This window comes from Callorhinchus milii, unplaced genomic scaffold (genome assembly GCF_018977255.1).
Source record: "Callorhinchus milii isolate IMCB2004 unplaced genomic scaffold, IMCB_Cmil_1.0 Scaffold7, whole genome shotgun sequence".
In the NCBI taxonomy this organism is placed as follows: domain Eukaryota; kingdom Metazoa; phylum Chordata; class Chondrichthyes; order Chimaeriformes; family Callorhinchidae; genus Callorhinchus; species Callorhinchus milii.
In genome coordinates this window covers 13,489,162-13,510,477 of record NW_024704748.1, presented here as the reverse complement: position 1 = coordinate 13,510,477, position 21,316 = coordinate 13,489,162, and the positions used below count along the sequence as shown (strand labels likewise).

Sequence of the window (21,316 nt, the reverse complement as noted above, 5' to 3'; positions counted from 1 at the left end):
TTGCAACAAATTCCATTGCATAAATGTTAAATCTATTAGAAAACCTGTTCATGGGGATTCATTTCTGGGAATGTGCCAGTAGTTCACTGTTTTTTTCTCTATAAGATGGGAAAAAAAGCCTGAAAAAAAGACAGAATGTGGACTCAGTCCATGATTTGGGGAAATAACTAAATCTTTTGGGAGGTTCATGTTGAATGCATTCCCATTCTACTCCTCTGAAGTCCAGTTATATCACAATTAGAAAAGCTGCTGTTTTTCAACCACAAGGTATCTTGGACTAGAGAACCATGTAATTCTCAGACTAATTTTTTTTAGAAAAACTAAAATCCTGCAAGTTCTGGCACAGACATTTTGATTATTTTCATCGAACACTTGAACCGCTAGAAGCCCAGTAGCTCAAGTACTTGAGTTCTCTCCTTGACTCCCAAGCAGTAGACTAAGACTGCAAGTCCCAGGGTGCTGCTCTTACTTGCTTGTTTCAATTGGTTAAAAGCCATAGATATTTAGCCAAGTTGCTAGATGGAGCACTGCAAGGAATGCAAAGTGATCCATGGGGAGGAGGAGGATATTGGGGAACCGAAAGGAAAAAAAGTATACCCTACAAATAGGAGCACATCTGCCCACAGTATGTTATAGTGCAGTGTTGGCAGTGTTTAGGAATAATCTGTGCCTCATAGAATCCTGTTCTAACCTTGCATCATAGAAGTATTGAATAAGATGGTTTATAATAGCAATGCTGATCAAGACCATTCTTGTATTTATATGAACAGAATGATACACCGACACAGAAACTCAAAATGCAATGACCATATGTGCTGTGTTTAAAACCATTTGAAGGAAAAGTTAACTTGACCACTATAAATTTTTGGCATGTGAATCCTCTGAATGAAGCAATCTCTTTAAAATTGTGAAAACGTACATACATATGGTGAGCATGTGGCATTTGGAATACATTTAACTATCAACAAACATTATATTTACCAGATCAATGTTTTCTTCCATGCTAACCAGGTACAGTAAATTCCCCAGACAAAGGTGGATATGGGATGATTTGATGATGATGATGATCACAACTGATTTGAGAAACCTACTGGTTTAACCAATACAATAACCAATGAATAAAGAAATGTTAAATTTGAATACTAATTCTCCAACAAAACATTTATCTTTCCGCAAGGTTAATTGTTTAATGATTATTTTCTTCATGCACAACAGAGGATTGATTGTTTGGCAGTTAAGGACTGGAAATCAAATAATCCCATTTTTCAACTCATCACTATTAAGTGAAATAATGATTATAAATAGATTCTGGAATTTATTAGTAATGTTTCATGAAGGCATTCCTGTTCACTATTACTGAGACTAACATTTAATGCGCAGCTTTATGTGCCAAAATTTAAACACTACCGTCAGTGTAACTTTTCTAAAATATTATTTGGTACATTGTGCGTATGTAAGTTGTATCTGACTTGAGCCATTTGTTAAACACAGTAGAACTTTGGCAGAAACATAAAACTCAATAGGTCTATGGGGGATTGAATGTACAGGGAGATCTATGGTCAGGTTTTCGGCAGGAAAGTGTAAACGCATTTCACTGTCATTGTCTTAACTCTTTGAATACTGCATTTCTTTATGGTTTTCTAAAGAAAATGTACATGAGTAAAAAGACAATTTTCTCTTTAATGCAAAATTTTCCCACAAATAACTCAAACTATAAAACTAAGGGAAAAGTGTGGATCTTTCTCATTTATTGGCCAAATCCCCCATTCAACAATTAAATATTTTTACAGAATATCTAAAAAGAGCAGATCTGAGCATGGAGGATTCCTTATTTTGCACTGTTAATTTCATTCAGTTTGGGAATTACAAAGTAGGAAATTATCAGTTCAGGAATTCATATTCTATGATATCTTGTCCAGCAGTGAATTATGCCATTTAAAGAAGTTTGTGCCAACAGAATTGGTTGAGTTCAAATGAGTTTAAAGTTAGGTAGTGCAGAATCCTAGAAACATAATGATGGTATACTTCAATACTATAACTGGGGGGGATGAGAAACGTTACCATTTAGCATAGTTTGCAACTGTGACCAGAAACACAGTTTCAAAAATCCGAATTCAAGTTTAAACCACTAACAAAATGTAAGACATTGAAGTGTGTAGATATTAATTGTCTAGATGTGAATGAGATATTACAACATCTGGAGTAAGTGTGGACAAAGCCAACATTCTTTCTCGGCTTTCTTCTGCCCCTCTATCTCCATCCAGCTGTTCTTTCCCTGTACATGTCTGTCCCTTAACCTCTATCTCCTTTCCTGCCCATTTATATACAAAAAAATGACATGTTTTCCTGTAAAATTATCCAGTTGCTTTGTATTTATCTTATTTTTTGTAGGGAGAGATAGGAAGGCCTGGCGTTCCAGGAAAGCCTGGAGCTAAGGTACTCCACCCCAAGAGATTTCCCCTACACCCTCTATATGCCTGCTGAACTCATGGTCTTTACGCTAAAACAAATGTCACCCTTGTTAACTCTACATAATCTATATAATCCTTTCACAGATTAAAACGGTCAGTCCTTGTCCCATTCCCAATTATTGCATCATTTTATACATTTATGTTGCATCATTTAAAATATTCCTTGGGTAATAAAGTAGCGGTTTGCCCATATGTTTTTTTTAACTAACTAGATTGTGGGATGATAACACAATAACATGTGAAAGAGTTAGAATTACTGTACAAGTGACCAACCTCTTGCAGTTCTTGAAGTTTGAAATTCGCGAGGATCATTAAAAATAACACATTCCAAGGCATTGCAATTTCAAATTGTACATGCATTGGCTTGAAATCAAGATTTTTGATTTGGACTTTGACTAAAAACATTTTTTGATTTTAGAAAGTTGCCTGTAGCGGCCAAACAAGACACTGTAACCTTGAGGAGAGTGTTGCAAGGCAAAAGCTAGATTTTCTCTGCTACTTGGCTCTCCCAAACTTTGCCCTAAACGTTAGACTAGCAGCCTTTTACAAGTTCAAATATCTGACTTTTCCTCATTTCCACTAATCCTGGTTAACTGTTTGAAACTTGGTAAACTAATAAATATAAAATAACCCAATATTTACAGAACCAAGTAATCTCTAATGTTTGTTGGATTCACTTTTCACCAGCAATGTAGAGAGTGCCTTACACATGTTCTAACAGACAGCCATAATTATCCCATTTAATACCCCTTTAACCAACTACTGATCATTTTACTATATATGGCAACTTCATCCGAAATATTAACTGCTGTACCATAGCATAATAGTTCTGAAATCCTACTTATCTACTGGTCTCTCTGTTTGTGATCTCGTCTCCGATCTTATTTTCTATCCTTTTTAGGGCATACCAAGTTCATCTGCTTCTGGGTTAAAGGTTAGTTAAAGTACTATATTGTCAAACCCAATTTGTTTCCAAGGTGGTTTCTTTCATTGGTAAATATTGCTTTACTTTGTCTCTTTTCATTTCTGATCTATTGGTCTTCACACTTTCTTTTGGACACAGGGAGAGCCAGGGGAGATTGGACCTCCGGGAGAAAAGGTAGAATACCACTTTATGTATTGATAGTTTTGTTTGTGGCCTCCACCACTGCCTGTCCCCTCAGGCCCTGGGACCCACATCCATGCATTCATCACGTCCAGACTCAACTATGCTACTCCCAACTCACTGGTCTTCCCAATTTTTCCCTCCACAAGATGCAGGTTATTCAGGACACTGCAGCTCACATCCTCACCCGCACAAACCTCCATGAACCAATTGTCCCCATCCTCACCTGGCTCCACTGGCTCCCAATCCCCCAAAGGGTCAAGTTTAAAATCCTCGTCCTCATTTCTAAATCCCTCCATGGTCATGATCCTCCCTCCCTCCGCTCAGCGGGCACTGGCCTGGTCCATGTCCCCTGACCTGCCCGACGCAGCATTGGCGGTCAGGTCTTCAGCTTTTCTGCATCCACCCTCTGGAGCTCCCAGAATCCCTCTGCGTCGCTCCCTCCCTTGCTTCCTTCAAAGCCCATCTCAGGACACACACCGGCCTCCACAGCTTCCAATCTCCTCTCCTATACGCTTCTATTTCCTTCTGCCTCATGTATGCATATGGTAGTCTGCCTCATAGTGGGACACAATTTGATCTGAGAGCTGATTTAAACTTGTCATATAATTGTAATGGATGGGTTGGTATGTTTGGTTTACACAAAGATTTAAACCTTTAACAGCAATTGTATGAAACTGATATCTTACTGAACCACTCACTCCATTGTGTATTGTTTTATGTTGCCAGCTAACTGTGTCTTTGGGAATCAATGTCGTCCACAACCTGTATTTTACTTATTATAACTGTATTTGAACAGCTGTACATGTATGAAATCCAATCCAGCATTTATCATCTATGTTGTAAAATGTTCTGTAGGCTTGTCAATCTAAGAGGGCCTTTATGTAAGTCATTTAATCATCACTACAGCTAAGCCTTCTTTCACACCTTCAAGCCCCAGTGGGCTGATTTGTGATGCTTATTGCTCTACACATGTAAACGGATGGATATAATCAACTGAATCATTTGAACTGTCAAAATGAATAATTTCATAATGTCCCAGATATGCGAACTCTAGAAATTTGAGAAGGTTCCTGGCTTAATTGTCACTGTTGCGTATTCCATACCTCAGCTTGGGGCACTGTCTCCAGCATTGTTTTATTGAGAATATATTGTATTTTAAAGTTCATTGTCAATTAGCTTTCTTTTTTACTGAGTCTTGTGTGGTGATTTCCTCCTTTCATATTCAAATATATATAGGGTGAACCAGGTCTTCGTGGTCTTCGAGGGAGGAGAGGTCTTAGGGTAGGACTTGCAGCGTGGATTTGACTGACTCATTGGTGCATGGATCTGAAGCTATATTTACCATTGCATTTACCTCCAAGAAATTACAGCTCGTCAAGCTTAGTTTGAAAACCAGTTTTGTGTTGAAGCAAAATTGGTGATTTTTAAATGTATAAATTAGAGGCATTCTTGTGGTGATCTATTACTAACACTACTGGACTGATCAAAGCTGTTAGTGAATTTTTGTATAAATTGTATAATAACTGTAACATTTTATGCAGTTCTTAAAGTTATGGGTAAATGCTTCTTTCCCTAAAGCTTTTAGCAGTATTGCAGCATTGTACTCTGTGCTGGGTTGCCTGCTGTTTACACTATTCATAAATGACTTGGAGCGCTGTAAACTTATTTAAAAATTGCTGACAAATATCAAGTACCTCGTAATACAGAGCTAGATGGCATGCATAGAGAATTGAACCAATTACGCTAATAAAGTAAAAAAATGATGGATGAATTTTCATACAGATTTCTATCTGCAACGAAGCATATTAGACTAGAAATGGATTAGTATGGAGTTAAATTTGTTGCAGAAAGACTGGGAGGGGGAGGATGTGTCTTGATTCAACTCTTTAAAATGATGAAATGCATAGATCGTGAAAATAAAAAAAATCTAGTTGGATTCTGTTTGTGGAAGGGAAAGGCTTCCCTTATTGAACCTTAAATGAGGCCATAGCAAGTAGCATTTACTATTGGTTCATATGTTTGCCTACAAAAAACAAAGTAATTTCCTAAGAAGCACTTTGGGATGTTTCACTGTAAAAATGCAAGTTCTTTCTTTAGGTGGAAGAGTATTTCAGTAAAAGCAGTTGAGTTCAGTTGTGCAGGGCAAAAAAAAAATGATTGAAAATGATTTGAGTTAAGATTATCTAAGCGTAGATTGAGATAATCAAATGCTTTTTGCGACACAATGATTTTTGTGTTAGTGGGAGAACATTGCGTTGGAGGAAAAGAATGAATCTGGAAAAATAGTCTATTAGGGTTGAGTTGTGTGGAGATGGATAGATCGTGTGGAGTTTTACTTTGCAACCTTTGGAGATTGAGGACTGTTCACTGAAGAGATGAAGTCTATGATAGAGTATATAGAAGGAGCAAGCTTGGTGGGTGAATACTTTTTCTCATTCCTCCCTTCTTACACTGATAGCAAGTTGCACCAAACAAAAATAACATTTTAGAAGTCTAGAAAAAAGGAGGATCTGAATTCTTCTGTGAGATAAGAAGCAAGTAACAGTTGAGTTAAGCTTAAAGTATGGGATCCTTAAACTTTTAAAGTAGCAAAATTATGACCTGAATTTGTTCTCAGACAATGAATTCCCTAACTTAGGTCCCACATGTTGAAGAGCATCTGATCCGTTTTAGTTGTACAAAGCAACTTGAAAAATACAATTTTGTAGATATCTGTAATTGTGAATCACTTTATTGAATGGATCACTGTCTTTGGCACATAATCTGAGAGTTTTTGGTGAAATTAGTACGAGACCTGAAAGGAAATGAGAATATCACTCGATAAATTCAGCCTAAAATTGAAATTGTAGAGCATTTCTGCAATAAAATACAAAATTACATTTGTATAGTGCCTTTCATGTTGGGAGGATGTCCCAAAGTGCTGGACAGTCAGGGATTCTAGGTTGGAATGTAAAAATATTGTGTTGTCTACCAAAATATATTGTACAGTCTGTGCTTTATTTGTCTCCAAAAGTGGCCAAATTTAAGTAATTTACATTATATTGTACCATTCATACAAAAAGCACCATTTTGTTCACAATTTTTTGAGTTTAGAATTGGTTTTTACTAGAGTGATAGATTATGTTTGGACGAAGTGTGAAACTACTCTATTTGCTTATCATGCAGGGTGAAAATGGGATTCCAGGTGAAGCTGGAATGCTTGGAGAAAGGGTAAGTATTTGTTCAACGGATTGGATCCAATATATTTAGTCTTAGGTATGGATAAGCAATTTGAATTCCAGATTTTTTTTTGGGGGGGGTGGGGGATTAATTGGTGAGGGATTTATCCACACTTGACAATCTCAGTGATTCAGAGAATGACCAATGCCACCTGTGCTACCTTTTCTGGAATTCAACAGCTCATCAATGAATTGGAAGTTAGTGGCAGAATTAACTTCCATGACCATAAATCCATAATGCAAAGTAATTTTTTGAAAACACGTTTAGATTATCATTCACAGATGTCTATTATCCTGGTTATGTACACCTGCATCCTAAATCTTTTATAATTTATACCTTTTCAATTGAATTTGCTCAGCTTTTGCCTGCCAGCTACTGCCAGTGAACATTTGTATCCTTGTTCAATGCCAGTGGTGATTACTGCTTGTCACATCCTTACTGTGAATGCTTCAAGAAATATTCCACAGCTGACTACAGAAAAAAATGCTGTGTCCGTTATTTGTTTGACAATATGATCTTATTAAATAGGGTGAAAAAGGAGATGCAGGAATATCAACCAACGGAATTAAAGGGGAACCAGGTTCAACTGGATCTCGTGGAGCTCCAGGGCAAAAGGTTATTTCTTTTTTATATACTGTGTATGTGTGTGTGTATATATATATATGTTTCATTGGCAATGTTTTGCGTTCATATGAATACGATACATCCATGCTAATAATAATAATAATCCTTGCATTTGATATAATACCTTATCACGTCTTCGAGATGTCTCAAGTGCTTCACAGAATACACTCTGAAGTGAATTGACTGTGTGGTTTGTGGGCGAAACGCAGCAGCCAATTGCACACGGCAATGTCCCACGAACAGTCGTGGATTAAGTGACCAATTTTTTAAAATGTCTTTTTTTTTGAAGGGATTATTACCCCCGAGAAAAGCGATCTGCCAATCCACTAACAACTGGGTTCCTACTTACTGCTTGGTGAACAGAGGCGTGTGGAGTAAGGAAACTTGCCTAACATTTCACCCTGCCCGGGAATCAAACCCAGGTCCTCTCTCACTTGCGAGTCGAGTTCTCTGATCACTACGCTAAAGGGTTCTACATTGACTGCTCCCTGCATTGTGGAGTGAGAATGGGGCAGAATTCTGCATGTTGCAGTGCAACTCACTGGCCTCCTGCCCTACCAATCTAGTTGCTATAGGCTGGACAGTGGCAGAGGTGACAGGGCAGCAGAAACAACTCACTTTTTATGAATAATTTTTATGAAATAATGAATAGAACCCTTCACCCTGGGCTTGTAATGTCACCATCCAACATTACCAAGATATTTATAGCAATCATTAGATGCAGATGAAAGCTTCTCCTCTTCTCAACACTATTGAAGTGCAACCTCAGAAGAGCATTTCTACCACATTACCATGAAGTGCTACCCCCTTTTCACTACACTTTGTTGTATTTACCTTTCTCTTTGACCGTGCCTTCAGCTCCCCTCTCAACTCTCTACCCCCTCCTCGCCCCCTCCCTTCCCTCCCCTCACACTGACCATTTCCTCCTACTCGCTCCATCCCTTCCCTCCCCTGACCATTTCACCCCTGCTCGGGTCCTGACCCAACTGTCCAGCGCTTTGGGACGTCCTCCCGCCGTGAAAGGCGCTCTATAAATGGAATCTTGTTGTTGTTGTATTTCTATCCTGATACATACACAAATAATTAAAACGGTATCTATAATGTGCTATAATTATTAACCAAACAACTCTAACGCACCCTCCTATTTTTTTGCTATTTCTCTTCAGCACTTCCTCTTTGTAGCTCATACTATTCTGCAATCTGGACTTTTTTTTTAGGGAGAGCCTGGGAAAATGAGAGACCCTGGTTTACATGGCCAGCGGGGACAAGAGGTGGCAACACTCTATTTAAACAATGCCTGCTTATAGAAATATTAATCCTACAAATGTTCTCTTTAAATCTCCTGATGGATTTGTACTCATGAGAGATGTTTTAAAACTACAACCTTTTATTGATGATCTGAGATACAAACAACAATGTTCACAACCTTGTTGAAATAATTGGATTCGTAAAATTCCTTATAGTATTGAACAATTTTTAACTTGCTGCCACCTGTGAAAAGGCAACCAGCAACACTCCCTGTTAAAGGACAGTGTTTCTTGCTTTACTTAAATTTAACTGCAGATTTGCACAATTTATCGGTAAGGCATGTATTTATTTTTAATATTAGATTTTAACAAAATAGGAATTAAAGTTTATATTTTAAGAATATATGTGAGCACTGTTGAATCGAAGTATATTGACGTGCCTCTCCTGTTCAAAAATCTCAGGGTCTTTTAATCTGTAAAACTGCTTGTGACTTAAGTTATCACGATTAACTTGCCAAAATTGCTGTGGAGAATTGTGCTGCCACGTTTGCCTACAAATACACAATCACTCCATTTCACATTAATTCCTGTGAAGCGCTTTGAGACAACCTTCCAACGTTAATATGGCGCTAAATGTCATAAGGCAACAACAATATCTTGCACGTATACGGTGCCCTCCAAACAGGGCAGCATCTCAGAGCGCTTAACAGTGGCGGAGTCCGACTCCAAGCCAGGGGGAGGGGGGAGGTGGCCGTAAGCACAGTCGAAGAGGAAAAGCACAATCGAAGAGAAAAAATGCAAAAATGTAAGCTACTAAATGCAAGGATTATTTACATCATTGAAATTACCTTGAATCCATGCAAACATTTTTGGTGTGAAGTGTGTGAAGATTATTTCATTCTTTTACTAATATGATATTCCATCAACACCCACTTTACCCGCTGTGTTCATCAATCGTGCAGTGACACAATCTTTAGAACTTTAAATTTGATCCACATTTTAAATATTGAAAATTATTTAAATTGACAAAAGTTGCAGATGTTGCATTTCTGGCATTAAGGTCATTTTGTTTGTACTGCCTTTTTAAATCTTCCAAAGTAACTTGAATGTATTTATTGTTTTCAAGAATAATTGAGCTAACCTAAATTTGTAGGTAATTTTTTAAATATATGATTGCATGAAAAAAGAGCAGTGTCTGCATCCCATTCTCTTATGTAAAGGTTTCTCATTATATATCATTTCAGGGGGACCCTGGCCAGCCTGGACCAAGGGTGAGTTTATCACTGTGGTGACTCAACCTTGTTAACCACCCTCCAACTGCATTTCATCAATTTTGTCTCTTGGTCGTCACGTTGAAATGATTTTCTATTTGAAAATGACTATGCTGCTTTTGTAATCATAAATTGTGTGTTTTAAAATCTATTGTGATAGTTTATGTACTGACCCCTCAAAGCTTACCAGCATCCCATATTGTATACAGCATGCTCAGACCCTTTACCAACCAAGATCAAATTAGCTGTGCTTTTTTTAAAAAAAATTGCATGCTAAATCCCTAGTTTACACAATGAATCTTTAGAGTTTTAATATGTATTCTGCACTACTGCAGATTTTTATCAGCTTCATGCTATAATGATGTGTTGATTTATTGTATATGCTCTGTAGGGTTCGACAGGTCAGAAGGGTGAAGCAGGAAAAACTGAAATTATCGATTACAATGGTAACATCAGCGAAGCCCTCCAGGTAAATTCTGATAAAACTTGTGTCACACACAAACAAGACTTTTAACTACAAGGTACTTGCATATTTTTTATTGAGCACTTTGGATTTTATTGAGTACTGTTGGATCAAATGACCCCAATTCGACATTTTAAGAAGATCCCATGTTCAGTTACCAATCATAACATGGCAAATTTATAACACTTGATTTATTTGCCAAATAACTATCTAATTCTTGTTTGAATTTCCTGATTGAATCTGCCTGCACTCTCTGCCTTTGTAGTATCTTCTAAATATTCACCTCTGTGTAAAATAATTGTATTAGTACTATCTCTTCACCTTCCATCTTAACTTGAATCATATCTCTTCACCTTCCATCTTAACTTGAATCATATCTCCTGTAGTACAGTTAAATTGAATGGTTCATGTATAGATTTCATAGTTGCAGGTGTAGAATACAGATAATACGACTTCCATACTTTCATGTAATTTAATTCTTACCCCTCCAATAAAAACACATGATAAATGTTTGGTTAGGAGGGAAAATAAGAGTTGGTGTTTTAAATGTTATTCTGCCTCACAAAATAGTGGTTTACCTTTTGTTTTGGAAATGTTTCAGGAAATCAGGACTTTAGCCCTGACGGTAACTAAATAGAGTTCCATTGAATGCTTTTATTGATTGCTTCTTCTGCATTTTGAGCTGAAAGAGAGTTGGCATGGTAAAATTAGTGCATCCAATTATGTTTATTGTAACGGATGCTTTTAATCTGATAACTTTTTGGAATTTGGAAAATAGTAATTAACTGCGCTAGCATACATCTACGGTTATCTAGATTTATTACGAGTTAGAATTAATTTCAGAAGCAATATGTTCAATAACAAGGGTATTTTTCAAAAATTGTGTTATAAATTAATTAGAATATTGCTATAAAGCCACGTAAATAGTGTTGCAGTGTGTATTTTTGTACGCTTCCTTAATTAAAACAAAACTATTGAAGAAAATATCCAGTGAGCATCAAGCACATGACCTTTTGATGATGTTAAACCTCTAATGGAACTTCCTATTATAATTGCGCAGCAATGACCTAAGGTGCTGCCTGTAACATGCATCAGACTTTTCCCCCATGTTATTTCTGTCTTTCACAAAAGAAAGAGAGCATTTTACTTTCCCTCCTAAAAGTCCTACGAACAGGATATCTTGAATCAAGATATCCTGTTCTCCTCTCCACTCCTGCACCTTCCAGCAGCTATAATAATAATCATAATAATAATAATCCTTGCATTTGATATAGCGCTTTTCACGTCGGGAGGACGTCCCAAAGCGCTTCACAGAACACACTGTAAAGTGAATTGACTGTATATGTGGGCGAACGCGGCAGCCAATTGCGCACAGCAATGTCCCACAAACAGTCGTAGATTGAAAATGACCAATTTATTATTGTTTTTGGTTTTGGAGGGATTATTATTAGGCGTGTGGAGTAAGGAAACTTGCTCAAGATTTCGCCCTCTGCCTGGAATTGAACTCAGGTCTCTCGCTCTCAAAGCGAGTGCTCTAACCACTGAGCTACAGGACTCCACAATGGCCTAAAGTAGGCCATTGGCATCATTAAGCTTGTGTAGCAAATGTCCCTTAAAAGCAAACTGTACACAAAGATAGAAAATTGATCTGTAGCTTCATCAACATCTTCACTATCTAAAGACTGCTTGTTTGCTTTTGTAAGTAACAGATGTCTCGATAGTTGGGGAGAAATTAACAATGCACATAATACGAAAGATTCTGATGATTGTTGAGCTATTGAGGGAGGCTACTCTACATGATTTGTGCATGTCATAACCAACATGATGTGATCTAGGTTTACCTTGGTATGTTTTACCTTTGCATTTAGCTGGTTTGTGGTGTCCACTCATCTTTTTCTGACCACCTTAGAATAATGGAATATAAGGTCAGTCAGCTTACTTCCCTGAAAATAGAGGACAAAAGACAGTAGATAGAGGGGGAAAACAAGTATTCTAAATTTGAAGTAAGCTCTTCCACAGCTAGGTACAGTAATATAAAACATTCAGTAACCACAGCATTGCAAGCTAGATTCAGTACATTAATTTGGTACTGAATTTTACCAGTTCTGACATGTCTGGTTCGACAATTCAGGACTGGCTTTGTGCCAATGAGGAGGATTTCCCATGTAACTCGCTGACAGGTCTCGCCACTGATGTTCGATGCAGTGGGTCCCAGCTGTGTGCAAAGGTCGGAAACAGTGGGCCTCTGTGGGGACGGGAAAGGCAAGGGAAATTACAAATCTCCTACCAGGTGTGAGAGTCCTTTACTTATTTAACATTGCCTTACTTGGGAGCATACTTTATATTTGAAAGAACTTCTCTTTTAATTTCTTCTTAATACGATTTGTTTCTGACTTAAGGATATTTCAGTATCTCAACAATTTAGAAATAGGATCCTTTTGCATTTATTACAGAGATTATTTTCTAACCTGGAAGACAATCTTTGTAATTAATACAGAGGTACAGACTTCACTGATATTGCTGGAATAATTGTCTTTTTTGGAAAACTTCTTCCAAAGTGCAACTGAAGGAACATGGTACTTGTAAATTTTATTACAAATTAGGTTTAATCCAAGACTGTTCAATGCAATCAATATACCAAAGAAAAATGTGTTTAACATAAAGATATTACAACCCTTATGTGTAGCATTCACTTTTATTCGTCTTTGTTACTCCATCACTATCAAGCGCTACCCTGTGTGCAATTTGTTATATGGTCCTAAAAGTTGTACTGCCTGACATGAGGGATGTGACTTTGGGTATCTGCTGGCAGTAATGTTTGGATGCTTCTTTATTATGATAATAAATGCTACACCTGATTTAATAAAGGAACACTTAATTATTTTGCAATTTTTTCCACTTCTTCTCTCACCCACATGTGCATAAACTTTGAATATGTTTATGTGGCTTAAAAAAATACCCTTAGAAACTGATCTCCGTCCACCACTTCACCTTTTATACTCTTCTTTAGACATTGAGTTGTGATTTTCCTTGAAACATCCCTTTGATATGATTAAGTAATAATGATGTCTGATTTGCAGGGTCCCCCAGGACTTCCCGGACAGCCAGGCCAAAAGGTATAGTTTTTGCCTATTTCTATTGTTAAAAGACATGAATGCTGCTTCTGATTTGTTTAGTTAAAAGAAGTCAATATATTTTAAGAATAAACAAAACCAAATAGTCAGTCAACCCACGACATTATTGCTATTGATTGACTCATCGCTGTCTAATGCTTACAAAAATTGTTTAAGTGTACAGCTTAAAATGTGACGCAAAAAAATTTTGTCTCTGGATTTTTTTTTACAATTTATACAAATCAAAGCAGAGTACACATCTTGAATCATTATCATGTATTTATAGGGTGAAATAGGTTTGCCAGGTACATCAGGACTTGATGGAGAAAAGGTACTTTAAATTTTTATTAACTCTGAAAATGCATCCTAGTTTTGTTTTGCTGACGGTTTGAAGTTTTAGTTTACTCCCTGGAACAAGTGCCTTGTTGTATTATTTCAATATCAATCAAACCTATGGACTTTCCTGGCTACGTGTCTGTTGTTTTAGGGTCCTCGCGGTAAACCAGGAGAGGTCGGATTGCCCGGTCCAGAAGGCCCAACGGGCATCGAAGGGCTAAAAGGAGAGCCAGGAATTATGGGATTCCCAGGACCTAAAGGAAACAAGGGAGAAGTTGGCCAGGCAGGTTTTCCGGTGTGTTCAAGAGTTTCAAACAATATTCCAAGCATGAGTCTTCTAGACCAGTAAACCAACTTTTTTAATATCACTTTATTGTATTGCACATTTTAGCTCAAATCCATTTCTGGTTTAATATCTCAGGATTATGTAGATAAGGTGTTTCCAAAGACAGTGCTGTGATTGTCCATCTGTGACAATATTAACGTGCAAAGTGCCAGCATAACGTGTAAACTAGTCAGATTTATTTAAGATTAGTTTACCTAATGTATGTGTAGCTTTCTCCTCTCTTTATGTTCCATTTCCCAGCAATCTAATATTTGAAAATGATTTTTGAGGATGTTTTATGTAAAGAACATTTTCTGATCGATGTGTTGTTAGGGTCTGGATGGACCCACGGGTGAAAAGGGAGAAAGAGGGGAACCTGGATTGCAAGGTCCACCTGGCTTGCCGGGACCTGTTGGTCTTCCTGGAACACCTGTAAGTATCAGTTCGCTGCATGAACGGAGACTTTCGCTAACTTATCACATCAGTGACGTGTTTATGAAGTACTCTACAACTAGACAACATTTTCTACTGTAAGAAGTTGCTCACAAATAGTTGTGCAGGTGTGTGTGGGGTCTGTCTGCACTGAAACTTGGATTTATCTTCCAAGCAATAGATAATAAATACTGGTAAATAACAATGCTTTTTTTGCTTTTTTTTAATTCTAGGGAGATAGAGGAGAAAAGGGTGATGGGGTAAGGAGCAATCGCATTTCTTCCCTCGTTAAAACCTTTTCCGATTCTGACCCTGACGAGTCCCTTGTTTTCATGCTGTATAGCCGTGTTACCAATATATCGGTATGCAGTGTGGTAAAGATGGATTATTCATGACAATATCAACAACACAAACTTGTTAAGTTCCTTAATTCCAAATTTAGTCATGAGCTAAAACATAGCCATTAAATGAATGTGTGCCTTTCAATTACATTAATTACTGGGTTGCTCTCCTGATGACTCGGTGTTAAAGAATTGCCTGGTACACAACTGCGTTTTACAGACTTGAGACCTGAAATTTCATCTCGTCTTTGCCTGGAGACCATTTTTTCTTAAAATTCAAGTAAGGGCAGAATTAGGTATGTATAGATGCATGGAGTCCTGAGAAAGCTTGTTCTGTTCCTGCTTACCATTTTCACAGTAGAAATAATCATATCCCAACAGAGGTCTGGATGAAGAAGGCCCTTTTATCCATTTTATCTTATCCTTCCCTGATATTCACGTTACAGTTCTCTCATTAAAACACCACATTCCTTAAATGAGTCCAGCATCCTGGCCTTAACCATCCTTCTGATAATCAGTTCCAGGCATTAATGTTCCTGGAGGTAAAGAAATACTTCCTGCTATCCGTTCTGAAATTGCCCTTTGCCAATCTAAATCTATGTCATCTTCATGCCTTGGCCTCTGAAAATATTGTACTGTATATTCTTTCTCAATTCTAGTTAGAATCTTACATCTTTGACTGAGAGATCCCTTTTTGAGTTGGACTAGCCCCAGCTTATATAATCGTTACTCATAGCTCAGAACTCTTTTAACACTGGGGATCATCCTCACTCTCCTCTGCACAGTGTGCAACATGAGTATCACATCTAAATCAATAGGTTTTTCTCTCCAATCTACCAGTGACCTAAGTTGATAATGTTATGCAAGACTGTATTACTTTAAATATTTGTGTAAGGTTGAGCAAACATGGTAAAATTATTCTAACATAACCTCTTACATATTGCATTATCAGAGTGATTTCCAATTATCAGAGTGATTTCCAGCCAACTGTTTTTTATATTCCTTTTGAAATTGAAGAATGATATGCAGCTTTACAGTTCTAGCTATTTCTTTGCAAAATGGGCATGTATTAGTGCAAAACCTGACTATTGGATGTTTTAAATTTTTAAACAAAATTTTTTCCACAGGTTGTTGGTCCAGAAGGGCCACTTGGTCCACAGGGACCACCAGGCCCAATTGTAAGTATTAGATAATTGATTCAAGTTTCCATGAATAAATAATAGTAATAACATAATAATAAATAATTTTACTCGAAATGGAGCCTTATCATGCCATTGAAGCAACTCAAAGTGCTTCACAGGATTTATTGTAATGTATATTTATTGTGTATTTTGTAGGCAAATGAGTTCAGCCAATTTGTACGCTGCAATTCCGCATAGCTCCACACACAATTAATCTGCCTGACAAATTTTGAAAAGTAATTAGGAATTGTACCCAAGTTTTAAATCCGGAAATTTTGAAATTCTTTTGTTTTTCAAAGCCCAAAATGTTATGCATTTTCCGATTAGAAATTTGGAAGTATGTGAAATTATCTTTGCAATGTTACAAATTTGAATTTTGGTTTGTTTCACCCAGGGACTCCAGGGGCTTTCAGGAGCAAAGGTAAGTTAGAGTTCAATAAAATGTACTTTTACAAGGACGGAGAAAGTTAGGATCAATGGAGATTTCTTAATATGTAGACTCTGGAACCTTTCATTTGGTTTTCTTTGTCCGCTGGCATTGTGACACATTTATTTTATTTTTGTGCTGCATGTTTGGTGTCCTTGATATCGTGCTGAGATACCAAGACACCTCAGAGCACTTCACAGGATATTCTGTAAAGTGATGTGACTGCAAGTGTTTTTATAATATGATTTGGGAAGAAAATGTTTCATCAACCTCACATCAATTCAAGCCACATCTTGAAGATTTGGTTTTGTAGTTTGAATAGGTTGCAGGAGATAATTATATTATCATTATATTACTGTACCTGCAACTCACCCCAGCCCCCCATCCACCGATCGAGCAGGCAGATACAGGTCAAGCAGCACAGGTTTATGAGAACCTCAACAGCCCCAAAAGCGACATGCCACACTCTTGACACTGCACCATTCCAGAGGAGTGCAGGGACCTGGATTTTCAGTCTGTGACCTGCGACCCCTCTTACAAGTGCTGTTTCTAAGTGAAAGTGAATGTTTTGTTCCTTGGTGGCTGAATCAACTGATTCTAATCATAATTTTGTGCATGGTGCAAAATTCTGTGTTGCAAACTGACACTAAAATTAATGCCTGAAATCTAATATTTTGTCATTTGTGCAGGGTGATTTAGGATCGGTTGGTCTTAAAGGTGACAGAGGTCCTTTGGGATTGCCTGTAAGTTGCATTTTCTGCTCCTATGTTTATTATGCACATCAGGCATGTAATTGCCATTTGGGGTTTTGGGGCATGAATGTGTAATTAACATTTCCTTTTAAAATTTAATTAACCCTTAAAAAGCTAATTTTATACAAAACATCTAACCCTTTAGGTTTGACTGCACGTCAGACTCGGGTTTCTAAAACCTAATGGATAACCCACCAGTATATAGCATCAGTCAAATCTAATGCTATACGAACCTCCCCACCAAACTCACTGATTCATTACACGTTGGTGTCCCATGGGGAAAACAACAGCGAAAATTCACTCCCTGAGAATGTTGCAAGATTGAGGGTTGAAGTGATCCCTGAATATAATTTTAGAATTTAAATTGTCACATGACAATTATTTGTCCTGTGACATAACTGTACTTTAAATTGTAATGCCTTACTTTAAATTAAATCATAATATGGGAAGAATGACAGCGAAGCCTGTGGTTTTTTTTGCCTTATTCGGCTATCCATACGTACATTTCAGCAGAGACACTGGATAGTCCTTGGGAGCAGGAACTCTGATTTTTTTTTTTCCCCTTCCCTTCATACCCTAAGGAAATTAAACCATTTGTAATGCTCTTGCCATTATCGCCTCAAAGGCTGGGGATCAGACCAGTATGCACTCACACTCGTGAGTGAGTAGAGCAATTTTTGTCTCAGCTTAGTTCCTTGGGACTTTACCATAGCACAAGTCTATTTCATGTCCAATTCAGCAATCATCTGTCTGATTGTTCCCATATGCCGAGTTCCCATATTATCCTGAAAATGTTAATTCTGAACCTTAAACAGGTGTGTAGGTTTAAGGTTCAGATTTAACATATTCAGGATAATTAGGTGGTATTCCTTACTACTGTTGACCCATTTTGTGTGTGGCAAAGGTCATATTATCATGGCCATAGATGCCACACGGGAATTATTCTCACGTCCATGGTGATCATTACTCACTTCACCAAGCTTTAGGATACATAATTGGAAGACCGAAGACTACGGATCATGTTCATGTTTCAATCACATGGCTCGAGGCAAAAGGCAGTGAAAAAATGTGTTACTCTGACCTCTTAATGGTGGAGAAATATTTGTTCAAAACATGCCACATGTTACAACAGCATTTCAGTCCTAGATTGGGTGTTTTACTCTTCAGTAATAGGTAGAAATTAGTGTTGTATCATCAACATTGGCATAATTCATTGTTGGTCCAATTTACATGTACCATAAGTCACTTTTAATCACAAGTTGTGCTAGTCATACTCGCTTTTAATCTTCGCTAAATGTCAAGTCTTGGCATTCAGTTTTTCCAGCTCACATTTATACTAGTTTCAGAACATTTCTACTGACAGACAAAGATTTCATAGTGTCATTTTCACTTGTGGGTGGTGCTTCCAATGTGAAGCGATACAAATATTTACTCATTATAATTTAAGAAATGATATTATTGTTGCTGGCCTGACTCGTATGGAAAGAACATGGTACACATTGATTCTTGTGAGCTGGTTGATATGTCAGGTCTTGATCTCTTTCAACATTGTCACCTTTCATTGAGTTATGCCAACACATGTCCCTTTTCACTGTCACACTCATCTCTTCCCCACTGTTCTTTCCACTTTTAACACTTCATACACTGTCCAGGGTGCTTCTGGCTTAGACGGACAGCCTGGACCACCGGTGAGTTCCATATGTCCATTCTCCTAGATAGTTCATGCCTGCTACACTGTTGTTGGATTGCATAATGAAGTTAATATAGTTGGATTACATGCCTGTACTGTGGTCCATGTGCATTATAAATGAGCATGACAAATATCCCAGTGCATGTGACTGCTTGATTGAGTTTTTTGTTCAATCATTTGTATTGGGAAATGCTTACATTATGTTCAATTGAGTTAAAACAAGGTCTTGTACTGAACGCCCTGAATTTTCAACAAAACAATCTGTGGTTCATGGTAACAATGTTCTCTCTTAGTAGGTCTGAAGGCATTTAATGTTTATGTAACGTCCCTGTAATGTTGTCTTTTTTTATTCTGTGAAAAACTTCCATCTGTTTAATTTTTTTTGGTGTGGTGGGTATTCTTACCTGCTTATGAGAGATTGTAGAATGACCTTTACAGAGGCCTGGGAACAGATCCTCCAAGTCAAGGTTTTGGTGCGTAGATTTGGAAAACTTAGATGAGAAGAAAATATCAATGCAAAATTTTTCCTTTAAATTATTAGGTATCAAATAGATTTTAAAAATTACATAGTAGCACATAATTCTATATTTCTGATAACTCTTTTGCTTTGAATGAATTTGGCTCATTTGATCTCATCCTTTAGAATACCATACCACCTTTCCCATTAAAAATGTACATTTCAAGAGTATGGATTATATACATAGCAACTGCTCTTATATGAAAACCTGCTCTGATTATTTGACCAACTTCCAGGCTTACGTCAGCAACAAAAATGCTCCAGTCCTACTAAGAAGCTATTTCTTTTCCTCTAGGCTGAGCCATTGATCCATGTGCTATTCTCTAAATGAGAAAAATGCTCTTCTGCTCTTTCATCTTGACCCTTCTTATATGGAATTGTTACTGAATAATAGGACTAGATGGAATTGTTGTAAAATATGTTAATTTCTATGTAGGGTGTACCAGGCCCAGCAGGTTCACAAGGGCCAGCAGGACCAAAAGGAGAAAGGGTAAGAATCAAACGTGGGACTATAGATAAAGGGAATCTAAATTTAATAATCCTTGCCTTTGATATAGTGTCTTATCATGTTGTTGAGACACTCAAAGCCCTTCACAGAATATGCTGTAAAGTGAATTGACTATATTCAAAAAGGATACATTGAAACTGACTGAGAACTAACTGTAATACAAAATGGTGATCAATATTATAGAAACAAATGGACCATAAATAACCTCATGTCACACTTCTGTCGACAATATTTTTGAAGACACTTTTAGCAATATGAGTCATTGAAATAAATGCACTATTGATATAGCAGGAATATTGGATCTGAATGTATCTACTTACAACACCAAACTATCTGTACTTATATCTGTTTTAGGGTGATAAAGGAGATGCTGGACCTCCAGGACCAATTGGACCACAGGGAATAACTGTAAGGAAACTGGCTAACTTATAGGAATCCTGAAAAATCACTTCAGTTCCTATTGTGTGTTGGAAAACCCACAAAATCTAACTTCAAAATAATTTCCTACAAATTGTATTAGTAAACACAATTAACTAAATGGAACTCTAAATCCAATTAACAAAGGAAATGACTGGGAGCCCACCCTGTGGCAATAATACAAAAGCTCTAACCTCCTCAGATACCACCCCATTTCCAAGTTGTCCTTCCTCTCCAATATAATGGAATGTTGGATTTATTGTACAGTGTAATGTAATTTGTATATAAAATGCGGCAAGCAATTTGCGCACAGCAATACCCACACTGAATAGCAGTTCAAATAATGTTCTCTCATAGGGATCACTAGGACCAAAAGGAGAAAAAGGAGGCCGGGTAAGCATGCCTGAACTTTATGATGCTTAGCTATCCTTTTTTATGCATGGTATTTTCAAGTAAAGCTTGGCCTAATGTTTACATATGTTAATAACCAGAAGTAATTTAACAATGATTACAGTTGTAAAATTCAATGTAACATGATTAGGCGAAGTAATATTGAGTTGTCATTCATTACATCAAACAGACCAATGAATTCCACCGCAAATGCCTCTTGTAAGCTTGTATTGAAAATAGTTTTATCTCTTCCTTGAAATGCTGTTATTTGGAGGTTATTAACAAAAATATTTGGGAGTTTTCATTCGAAGCGATTTATTTGAAGGTTATAAACAGATCCGCGCTGAATCATTTGTAAAGTGTTAATTCACAAAATATACCTTTAACTTAAAGACTTCTGAAATATATTGCTCAGTTTGACATTGAGTATTTTTGTAAAGATTTGTTGTGCTGTTATTCTGTGCATTCTTTTGGCTGCTTTTTT

General features: G+C 37.2%; 1 protein-coding gene across 7 annotated transcripts in view; it reads left to right on the top strand.

Moving 5' to 3' along the window:
* The window catches only part of col13a1 (collagen, type XIII, alpha 1), a 115,549-nt gene that overhangs the window by 81,591 nt on the left and 12,642 nt on the right, over positions 1-21,316 (top strand). For 4 of the 7 annotated variants that reach the window (XM_042336763.1, XM_042336766.1, XM_007897958.2 and 1 more), the window contains 19 exons: positions 2,392-2,436; positions 3,373-3,405; positions 3,535-3,570; positions 4,816-4,860; positions 6,745-6,789; positions 7,327-7,413; positions 9,914-9,940; positions 10,332-10,409; positions 13,484-13,519; positions 13,803-13,847; positions 14,004-14,147; positions 14,511-14,609; positions 14,843-14,869; positions 16,078-16,128; positions 16,526-16,552; positions 17,248-17,301; positions 19,954-20,007; positions 20,380-20,433; positions 20,800-20,835. In XM_042336763.1, coding sequence (XP_042192697.1) covers positions 2,392-2,436; positions 3,373-3,405; positions 3,535-3,570; positions 4,816-4,860; positions 6,745-6,789; positions 7,327-7,413; positions 9,914-9,940; positions 10,332-10,409; positions 13,484-13,519; positions 13,803-13,847; positions 14,004-14,147; positions 14,511-14,609; positions 14,843-14,869; positions 16,078-16,128; positions 16,526-16,552; positions 17,248-17,301; positions 19,954-20,007; positions 20,380-20,433; positions 20,800-20,835 — 1,023 coding nt within the window. The remainder of the gene's footprint in view (positions 1-2,391; positions 2,437-3,372; positions 3,406-3,534; positions 3,571-4,815; positions 4,861-6,744; positions 6,790-7,326; positions 7,414-9,913; positions 9,941-10,331; positions 10,410-13,483; positions 13,520-13,802; positions 13,848-14,003; positions 14,148-14,510; positions 14,610-14,842; positions 14,870-16,077; positions 16,129-16,525; positions 16,553-17,247; positions 17,302-19,953; positions 20,008-20,379; positions 20,434-20,799; positions 20,836-21,316) is intronic. The other 3 variants (XM_042336761.1, XM_042336764.1, XM_042336765.1) reach the window with 3 other exon arrangements.